The sequence below is a fragment of the Olea europaea genome, unplaced genomic scaffold (assembly GCF_002742605.1).
Source record: "Olea europaea var. sylvestris unplaced genomic scaffold, O_europaea_v1 scaffold399, whole genome shotgun sequence".
NCBI classification, from domain to species: domain Eukaryota; kingdom Viridiplantae; phylum Streptophyta; class Magnoliopsida; order Lamiales; family Oleaceae; genus Olea; species Olea europaea.
The window spans coordinates 261,034-272,608 of NW_019259490.1; the positions used below are offsets into that span (position 1 = coordinate 261,034).

Genomic DNA, 11,575 nt, shown 5'->3' on the forward strand with positions numbered 1-11,575 from the left:
TTGTATGCTCCCAAGTATTTAAAATTTTACAGCACAAGAACTTAAATATTTATCGTGCAAAATATTGGAATATACTTTGCTTTCTTCTCCAGTTTGGAACATATGTTGCTATCCTCCCAAGTATGGAACATATGTTGCTGTCATCCCAAGTTTGGAACATCTTGTGTAATATATATACGGTGACAAAGAGATTGATTGGTGAAACATTAGTAGTATCTAAGATGGCAAATAATGAAGGGACCACAAGCTCCAATGTGCAATCGAGTGAAATGATACCTGTTCCAATTCTTGAGAAAGGAGTTTTTCGTTTTGATTGTTCAGTGGATGATAGAAATAATGCATTACCGAGCATTTCATTCAAAAATCCAAAATGCAGAGACACACCGATTACGAACAGTGATCTACACCCAACCTACACTCCTACATTTGAATGTGTTGAGGAAGAACAAAGAGTCAATATTGAGGTAATATTATTTATCATCGCGCTTTCAGAATTTTACATAGTTGGATGTTGTTAAAACATTGTGATTCCATAGTTTTTATAAGTTAGATATCTTAATATACTCGATCGAAACTTTCTGTGTTTTAGTTGCCGTATGGCACCTCTTTTTATGGAACTGGCGAAGTTAGTGGGCAGCTGGAGCGAACCGGAAAGATAGTGAGCTACTTGATCCAGCTTTTACATCACTAAGTATAGTTGTATACTGTTCTTCAAGTACATTCTACCTGTATTATAAACAGATTTCTACTTGGAATACTGATGCATACGACTATACTGAGGAGACAACTTCCTTGTATCAATCCCATCCTTGGGTACTAGCGGTTCTCCCTGATGGAAAAGCATTAGGGGTTCTTGCAGATACTACAAGACGATGCAAGGTACCTGTGAATTTATTGGTTATTTTGTGAGATTAATTATTAGTGAAAATAGCTTTTTAAAAGTCAGGTTGTTGCTTGAGCAGATTGACTTGAGTAAGGAATCAAATATAAAGATAATTGCTCCAATATCATATCCTTTGATCACATTTGGTCCGTTTGGTTCACCAGCAGATGCTCTCATGTCTTTCTCCCGTGCTGTTGGTAATTACGATCATCACACTTTTCATTTTCTGGTCGTTCTAAATATTTTTTACGTCTTTACTTAGGGGTATTTAGGACTGCATAGAGCGTAATCTTACTGATCACTTGGAGGTATATTTGCATTCATAATGTTGCCTTTTCTGCTTCCTTTGTAACTGAAATTCATAAATTCCGACTTCTATGTGCTGTTACATAATTTTAAACCAAGACTACGCTTTTGCTAGTGCTCTATTCTTCTTGTAATCTTCCCCTTCCAACGACCCATAAGTTGAGTTGCAGGTAAAAATATAAAATATTGTTGCATTTTTACTTTCCATATAATTTGAGCTATACAAAAAGTCTAATGTATCGATACATGATCCACAATCAAATTTAGGCCTGGGCAAAAAAATTTAAAAACCCATGTAATTGAGTTGGTTTGATTTTCTTTTAGGGAAAAATTCATATTTAAGGTGTATTCTTTACATCATTTCAAAAGTCAGGTAAGAAGTTTGAAAATTCAAAATTCAGGTTTGTATTTAATTAATTAAAATTATTTATTAAATAAATATATTAAAGTCACAGTTAAACAATTAATGGTCACAGATTTTACAGATTTATCAGTCAGTCACATATCATTAAAGTAATTGGTCACAGATTATTTCGAGGTCACAAATCGAAAATTTTATAAGTCACAGATTTTTTTAATCACAGATTATCAAATTTTAAGGTCACAGACGAAATCGTTGAGGTCACAGATTATTATTTTAGTCACCAATCGTCAAATTTTAAGGTCACAAACCAAATCGTTGAGGTCACAGATTATTGTTTTAGTCATAGATCGTTACAGATCGTCAAATTTTAAGGTCCTAGACCAAACTTTATGGTCACCCCTTCCATTGGTCCCATCCAGCACCAATCTTGGTCACAAACCACCACCATCCAATCGTCGATTGCACTGTACCAACGCAACACCACACCCGATCTTGATCCAATTCCACCACAGCACACCAAAAAAAACCATTATCACCGTCTGAACCACACCATCACCACCAACATCGTGACCGTCAACAATACGGAGATCACCACACTGCACAACACCACAACCACCATCCAGCAGAAAACCCCAAACCCAACACCCCCACCAACTCCACCACGTCGTCACCACCAGATCCACTAGTTCACCACCATCCCCGTTCGCCGCCATCACCAAGCCACACAACAACCACCGCACCACACCACAACCACCACCAAACACACCACCCACAAGCCATGACATAACAAAAATCCCCGAACCCCCAAACACACCACCCACGTGTTTACCAGCAAAACTACAGATCCGCGTGCGAGGCATCGACGCTGGAGTTGCACGAAGCGCCGATTGCTCCTTCAATCGACATTTTGGCAATTGGCAGCACAGTGCTTACACCCCAACGCTACCAGCTGAGAATTACAGCAGCCTCCACTGATGACCACCACCAACACACCCCGACGCCGCAAGCTGAAAACTACAGCAGCCTTCACCGAACAACACTACCACACCCCAAAGCTGCCAGCCGAAACCACAGCCTCCACCGACCACCACCACAAGCGGCCTCCACCACTACCACACCCGATCCGCCACTGCAGCGACTGCATCGGAGAGGGGCGGTGACTGGCAATTAGATGGAATAAAGTTAGAGAGAGAGAGAGAGAGAGAGAGAGAGAGAGAGAGAGAGGCGAGAGAACAAAAGGGATGAAAATACTAGGGTTTGGGAATTCAATTTCAATATTTAATATTTTATTATTATATCAATACCTGATATTTGAATTATGAATCTTAGTCACTGATGTTTGAATTGTGATGTTCAAAGACCTGGAATTATGTAATTTTCCCTTTCTTTTAAACAAAACCATGATGGGTCGATTCAATCATGGTTTGAAGTCTCAAATCGTTGGTTAACCGAACCAGCCCAACCCACTTATGTGTTCACCTTTTTTTTTTTTTTTAAATTTAAGAAAAACAAAAATCAAAAGATAAACTCTAATATCATAACTATGTTTCGATTCCTTCCGATCTATGATGTTGTCAGTAAGTAATAGTGCTGAAAATTTTCTTTCACAAGCTTATTATGTTACACTTAGCATTATTTTCATATTAAGGCGGTCAGACTACATAATACATAAAAAAGCTATAAAATTTTTAAGTTTTCTACTGATCCGTCTCTGTTAACCTAATTTTATTTGTAAATCAATAGTTCTTATAATATAAAATTATTTGGTTATTTTAGTTCTTGTAATTAAGTTCACTTAAAACTTGGACAATTTCTTTCAAAAAAATTTAATTTGGACTAAAAGTCGAAACCGATTAACCAAACCGAACCCAAATGGTTTGGTTTACGAGGTAAAGTGGGTTGGTTTGGTTTGAAATTTGTCCAAACCGACAAATTTGGTTTTGGTTTTGTTTTTGGGTTGGAGTCGAAACCGACCCAAGCCAAACCGCGCCCAGGCCTAGATTCAAATTTGTATTTCGTCACACAATATTATTGTTTTGCTCTGTCTATGTACCTTCCCTGGCGCTATTATTTGATTGAGGAATTTTGCTACCAGGTACTGTTTTTATGCCACCCAAATGGTCATTAGGCTATCAACAATCTCGTTGGAGCTATTATTCTGATCCAGAAGTTCGCGAGGTTAACAATATATAGTGTTCAGATTTCTTATTTGCACATACACCTTCTTCTACATCTTTCTCCATCATTTAGTTTCTCTTTCCGTGTTCGAATATGATAGTTTTCTTAGTCTTAAAAATTGTGGTCCTCTTTAAATGCTATGAATTTTCTTGTGTAACACGAACAATTTGAACTTGGAATTTTGTTATGGAAGCTCATATTTTTATTACTGTTGTTAAATTTCATCTAGTTTCTTCAAGCATGTTTACATTTAACATTAAACTCGTTTTTCACTTGCCCAATGCAGATTGCAAGGAAATTTCGTGAAAAAAAAATACCTTGTGATGTCATATGGATGGATATAGATTACATGGATGGTTATCGATGTTTCACATTTGATAAGGCATGTTCCATCTACTTAAAAAGTTGGTTTGTTCTAGAGTTGAATTATAAAACATACTTTGCTGTTTATATCTATCTTAGTACCGGTTCTCGGATCCGAAGTCTCTTGCAAGCTATCTTAATCAAAATGGTTTCAAAGCAAACTGGATGCTTGACCCAGGGATCAAATGTGAAGATGGCTATTTCGTCTACGACACTGGTTCTAAAAGAAAGATATGGACTCAAACTTCTTCCGGGGAGCTGTTTGTAGGTACTTATAATGCCTTCATCCCTCCTCACCAACTTGCAGGGGGGAAAAAAAAGAAAAAAAAAAAAAAGGGGGAGATGAAAACTGGAAAAAAGCGTGAACTTGCAGCCAAAAAATGTTTTGTTTGTTTAAAATTTACTCCGTTAATATTAATTTTATCTGCTTCCATCTTTAGGTAAGGTGTGGCCTGGAGATTGTGTATTTCCCGACTTCACAACATCAGAAGCCCGTTCATGGTGGGCTAGTCTTGTCAAGGACTTTGTTACTAATGGTGTGGATGGTTTATGGAATGATATGAACGAACCGGCTGTTTGGAAGGTGAAGTTCAAATAGTGTTAGAAGTGTGTTTCTTTAATTTCTGGATTTGTGTAACATATTTTCTTGCAGACTGAAAATAATACAATGCCTGAGAGCAATATTCATAGGGGAGATCCAGAATATGGAGGCGAACAGAACCATTCACACTATCACAATGTACCGCTTCGCCCTGGACTCTTCTTTAAGTACTTAAACTTTTATTCATGAAATTGACACGAGTAGCTGAAGCTTTTTAGTTTGAGTAGTACTAGAAGATGAAAAATAATCCACTTCAATGATTTTCATTCACATCATGTGTAATATAAGTTGCTCATTTCAGGTTTATGGAATGCTGATGGCAAGATCAACATATGAAGGCATGAAACTAGCTAATAAAAATAAACGTCCATTTGTCCTTTCTCGAGCTGGGTTTGTGGGAAGCCAAAGGTATGCTGCTACATGGACAGGAGATAATAGGTCTAATTGGGAGCATCTTCAAATGAGTATCCCTATGGTTCTTAATCTGGTAAGTGGAAGATAATGCGAAATATGTCTATGGAAACCATAGAGGAGACAACATTGTTTTGTGTTTTCAATGTGCCACTGTTTCAGACTCAAAACTGTTTCCCTTATTGAGAAATACTTTGTGTTGTCAATCAGCGCAAGAGACCAAATTATTGGAGGATATCCCTCATGGGCACAATATGTTAGATTTGTCGCTTTTGTTATTTATCGAAGTCAATTTTTTATGCTTGAAGCCCGCGAGGGATTTGGAAGCATGTTTCTGCAAATGAGAAGCCTCATAAGGGACTTGAAAGCATATGCTTATTCTCTTGTGTGTGCATGCACGTGTGAGAATGAATTTATGTGCATGTGTTAAGTATCTATTCTTGTAAAATATATGCTTTCATTCAAGAATTACTATAAGGGAAGAGGGAGATAAAAAGTGACTCCGGTACTTATCCTTTCTTCTTGTGATATAATGATATTTCTATTTTATTTTTCACCTTATTGAATTTTTCATTGGATTAAAAAAATGCTGCCACTTTTAATTTTTTCCTCTCCCTATAGTTGATCACATTAATGAGCTTGTGTCCAGGGGCTTAGTGGACAGCCATTTTCGGGGCCAGATATTGGGGGATTTATTGGGAATGCAACACCAAAGCTGTTTGGAAGGTGGATGGGTGTGGGTGCCATGCTTCCTTTTTGTCGTGGGCATTCTTATAATTTAAGCAGTCGTCATGAGCCTTGGTCCTTCGGAGAAGAGGTTGGTCCTTTGTCCAAAAATTAGTGAAGTTCATGCATGAGTTTTTTGTTAAATGAATTTTACAAGAATTTCACGTAGTTAGGATGAGCTGACTCATGCTGTAAGGTACATACAGTGTATTAACTATGCAAAACTCGTGCATTTTGTTTGCATAGCGTCAGCATTGTCAATAGGCCTCTTTACAATGATATAGAATACGTAAGGGCATAATTCATTTAGCCCCTGGTTGGTGGAGATTAAAATCATGTTAAAATTTCAAATCAAAGTCAATAATTAATTTTAACTACACTTTCATGAGATCATAATTTTTCAGCCAAACGTTTCACCAGCTTTTATCGAAATTTACTAAAAGTCTTTTAATAAAAAATTTCAGATGTGAGAGAGGGTGTTATAGCTAGTTGAACCCTTTTTAAAAGCATAAATTCTTTTACAAGGCCGTGACTCTTATTTAAAATGTATCTTACGAAATTAAATGATGGTGGGTGATATACAGTCATTTTAGGGCCTTCAACTACTGAGTTCCATCTTATCTTTACCCTGAATTGTTTAATTGTTTGAAGTTGAAAAATCTATGTAGATAGTTTCTCCTATTTTAAAGGAGCATAACGGAATTTAGTGGGAGAAGAAACTGAATACCAAAACTTCTTTGTTTGTTATTTGTTCTCTGGAATTTAGCACAAACGCAAATCCTAGTAATACCAAGTACGTAAAAGCCACCTGAAGTGGTAAATCAGTGATTTAGTTTTACCTGAAACGTTATATCTTTGCATTATACTTCTATTCTCTATGTTTAATCAAAGCTATCTTCTTGTACTGGTACAGAAATAATATTATGCTATTTCAACTGAATTTCTATTCATACACCCAAATTTCACTAGTCGTAACAGTGCTATCAATGCATTTACTTTAAGATTACTGCTTTACTCTTCATTTCCTCAAGTGCGTGTCTCTTATCTCTCTTAGTGTGAAGAAGTTTGTCGATTGGCATTGAAGAGGCAATATAGGCTTTTACCTCACATATATAATCTGTTTTACTTGGCACATACACGGGGTATCCCAGTGGCAACTCCAACCTTTTTTGCTGGTAAGTTCCTATGATGGTCTATTAACTGGACTTCCTGACATTTGCATTAGAGTGCATTCGCCTGTATTTGTTTGTTATTAATGTTAAGATTCTTTTGCAGATCCCAAAGATATGGAGTTAAGAAAACAAGATAATTCATTCTTGTTGGGACCAGTTCTTGTATACGCCAGGTTCTCATCTCTTTGAGCTTAAAGACAACGGTTGATTCCATATATGGAATTAATACATGTATTGCTATCAAATATGCTCTCTTTTACGAGTTCAAATTTCCCTCTTATTTTTCTGCTACTTATTTTTCATTTCATCTATAGGTGCTAAAATCGGAAGTATTATTCTTCTAAGTTTCGTTGTTGTAATGTATTCGATTTCACAGCACCAGCGATGATACTGCATCAAATCAACTGCAGCACAAGATGCCTAAAGGAATATGGATTAGTTTTCATTCTAATGATTGTCATCAGGTACTCCTAAATAACCTATTATATGACCTTTTATTTTATTTTGAATTTTCTTTTATCAATAATTTTTATCAATAATTTGTGCCTTTTTAACTTTTTCCTACTTCTGGTTGTACAAGGATTTGCCAACCCTGTACCTAAAAGGAGGATCCATCATTCCTTTGGCTCCTCCTTATCAAAATGTTGGTGAAGCTAAACGTGAAGATGACATAACTCTGCTGGTGGCTTTGGATGAACATGGTAACTTTTCCGTTTTATATATTTTGCTGGCACATATCATTACTTCTGCTGAAGGTTGCAAACAAATAACATTTTTGTTTATGTAATTGGTTTAATTGAATGAATTGAATTTTTACTCTTTAATCACAGATAAAGCTGAAGGTTTTCTCTATGAAGATGCTGGGGATGGATATGAATACCTTGATGGAAAATACTTGTTGACAAAATATGTTGCTGAAAAGCAGTCTTCCACGGTAACCATAAAAGTTTCGGAAACTGAAGGGTCTTGGGGGAGACCAAAGCGCCACTTAAACGTGATATTACTGATTTGCACTGGTTCTGTGGTATGCATTTATTTCACAGTATTCCATTATTTTTCAGTCAAGATTTTGCTTCACCAAAATGTAAAATCTTCCTTCTGTTGAATCTAACTGTTGTAATATTTTTCGGTTTGTCAAATAGCTTTGTGCATGGGGTATTGATGGGGAGTTTGTGCAAATTCGGCTTGAAGAAAGTGCATAAAGGTTGGTTTCAGCTGGAAGTTGACCGTCTGAAGTCTGAACTGAAGCCATTCTTTGGAAGACAAGAAAATGCGTCCAATAATTATGTCCGATTTCATATTTTGTTTTCCATTACTGCATGTGTGTACAATAAATTTTATATATGAAATAATTCTGGTTTGTAATAAGGGTATAACCCCCCCCCCCCCCCCCCCCATTTACCATCAAAGGCAGGAAATTTGAATAAAAAATTAAAAGAGATGTGGAGCGGACTCCCACTCTTCTTGATTGTTAACTCTTCCTTCTATTTGTATCGTTGAGTTGAGGTCATTAGTGTTGTTGGTTGCCTTTTAAACCTCTGTTTGACTAGGGACCTACACCATCGGACATTTTCTTGTCCCGTTACCCATTTAAGGAGGGGCGGGTTGGTTGCCATGTTTAATTTTTTTTTTTTTTTTTTTAAAGTTTTTGATAATTCATTTTAATGCCACCATTCATTCAAGTGAAATAATAGTATAATTATTAAATTTTTTAATTAATTTATTTATTTTTAAAAGTTAAATTATTAGAATATATTTGATAAATTAAGGTTTTTATTGTTTATCACGTTCCTTAGATTAGCTTAGTTACCATTTACATTTAGAATTAATAAAATTTAGTGGAGTTTTCTATTTATTGAATACTTTAAAAAGGGAGGGGACCGTTACCCGAACCCGCTCCGTACCCGCCTCAGGGCAAAATTCCCGGCCTCGTACCCAATCCGATTAATCGGGTAATCCCCGCCCTATTCGAGGTAGGTCCCCGTGATTATCAAGTTTGACGAGTATTTTTGTCATTCCTTATTTGACGGCCAATTTATAAATTGTTTATAAACTCAGTCAAAGTCAAATATTATTTGAACCACACATCAAAACTACTAATTATTTATTATCAAAACTACTATTATTCATCTAACAATTTATCTAACACCCCCCGTCAAACTCAAGATGCAAGTATTGAGAATTCGGCAAAAGTATAGGAGGTAGAATTATTTCCATGGAGCACCTTCCTTCAGGTAACACCAACATTTTTTCATCTTTTGAAAGACTCCTATATTATCTTTGCCTCAAATTCTTTATTGTATTTTTTGCGATGTTTCTGGGGATAATATCATTTTACCATATAGACTTGGAAGGATAATACTCCTTGTATATGTTAAAAATAATTAATAATTAGTTAGAGGGTTTACTAGGGTAATATGTTTACCATTTCAGCATTTAATTTTTCATGTGCCTGTCTATAAACTCAACTTACTCACACACACATTTCCATGTGTTTGATTGAAAAGTGATGCAGCGCAAGTGTTAACAAACGAAGAACACAAATCAATACTTGTTGATTCACGTAAAATGTGGGGAAGTGACAATCAAGACTAGTTTATTCGTGCATGAATATTGAAAATTCATTGATGTCGCTGATTTATAAAGAATATCGACAACACATTAAAATCGAAATTTAAGGTTAATTGAAATTGCATAATTGGTCCCTAAACTCATGAAAATTTATAATAATAACTAATAATAAATGATAATAAAAATTGTTAAATACATTAAAATAGACAGTCGAAATCTTACTTACTCTTCGTGTTTCAATGCTAAATGGAAGCCTAGTTCAGTGGTAAATTTATTCATAGCCTGGAATTCGAGAGTGCTAATTCTGCACTTTACCTGCAACAGTTTACTCTATTTCCTAGCATACTTCTACCATAGACATTCACTTCCTTTGTGTTCTAAGATGCCTCCATTCACTAAGAAAGGAGATGGCTACCTAATGGTCCTAATTCCTTCAAAATAACCAATTTTCCATTCTTTTAGATGACTACTCCCACCTACCCGTGGCGATATCTCTTTAATCCCCGAAAGGGCTAAAATTCAATGGGAGATAGATTACTACCTTCCTTCCTTAAGTCTCCACCCTTTTAGGCCAAGACTAAACTCCTTAGTCACTGGTACGTACGCACGACATCACAGAGCGGGCAAAGTAGGCATCCATATGTGACATGAGGGTGTAAGTTGAAACTGCCTCGAATTTATATGATTGTGACGGCTGAGAATGAGGAAGCAGTACACTAATGAGAATGAGGAAGCAGTACACTAACTTAATTTTTATAAAAATGGCTGGGTGAAGTGATGTTAATTTGAAGATTGGCATACGTTTTATAATTTGGCATGCCTATTGTAGAAGTGGTAGACATCCTTGAATAATTAGTTCATATAGTTAAAAACCCTAATTATTATTAGAATATTCCTCAGATGATGATCGAAATGTTGACCCTAGTTAGTTGAGCAAATAACTTAGTGGATAAATCAATGTCAAAGCCCAACCCAGATTGAACTGAGGCAAAGTGAGAACGTGTAACAGACCCTATTCAAGCCAAAAATTGGCTTAGTACCATTGAACGAACCTCTGCATATAGTCAAATCTCAGAATGGCACGATGTCTATGCTTACCGTCAAAGATAGTGTCGGTCACTGTCAAAATAAGTACTCTTTTTTCTGCATACGTAACAAAATACTCGATGACTTCAGTCATCAATAGCGAGTGTATTCAGAAGATGGATGAGTCGTCTTATTTTGCTCAATTCATGGTCAGTACAGATGAACTTAAAATTGAACGTTTCTCAAGGGATTGTGTCGAGAGATGAATCGAGATGTAAGTATGGCACAAACTAGTGGAGTTACTTCTTCAGCAATAGCTGATCGAGCATTAGTAGCATAACAAATAGAACTAAAGATAACTAAAGCACAGGGAATCTAAATATTCTAGTCACACTCAATTCTTCCTCACTGGATGAGGGTAAAAGAAATAATCAGGCAAAATCCGAATGGAATTTATTCGAGAGGGGAGGTTATAGTGTTCCGGATTAGAAGGTAAAATAGAGAATTCCGTTATACATACAACAATATCATCATAATTTTAAATAAGTGCCGGTAAGGTGAACGTGCATTGCACGTTAAGTAGTTAATGTTAAAAATAAATGTATGTATTTTTAAAAAAAATACATACATTCAGTATTCACTATATTTACCTTCTCATTACAGCTATTTATTTATTGTTTAAGTAAGAATAGAAACTTAAGAAAAAATTCAAAAAGAATAGGTTGAGATTGAAACTCCTATATGAATCCAATATGTAACAGTTGGCAGATAGTCAACAATCGCAAAATATTGTCTACGGATGCTATTTCAACACCAAAACAAACGTGTTTCACTCCAACCTATAAATTGGAAGTGTTGATCTTCGAACTGAACCTCCATTGTTAAGAAATCAGCCACAACGGTAGCCTTCTATTGGTCACTGATGAATGGTTCTAGGCGAAAAGATGCAGCTTAGTTTGCTATGTATCAACATC

General features: G+C 35.9%; 1 protein-coding gene across 1 annotated transcript; it reads left to right on the plus strand.

Moving 5' to 3' along the window:
* Positions 1-206: 206 nt before the first annotated feature.
* Positions 207-8,388, plus strand: LOC111387363 (alpha-glucosidase 2-like). The gene is made up of 17 exons (XM_023011920.1): positions 207-464; positions 590-658; positions 742-879; positions 963-1,080; positions 3,649-3,731; positions 4,018-4,113; positions 4,194-4,362; positions 4,535-4,677; positions 4,747-4,833; positions 4,997-5,182; positions 5,756-5,923; positions 6,887-7,007; positions 7,108-7,177; positions 7,381-7,468; positions 7,585-7,705; positions 7,835-8,028; positions 8,147-8,388. Exons 1-17 carry the CDS (start codon positions 222-224, stop codon positions 8,204-8,206), a joined length of 2,154 nt encoding a protein of 717 aa, XP_022867688.1. The 5' UTR covers positions 207-221; the 3' UTR covers positions 8,207-8,388.
* The last annotated feature ends 3,187 nt before the right edge of the window (positions 8,389-11,575 follow it).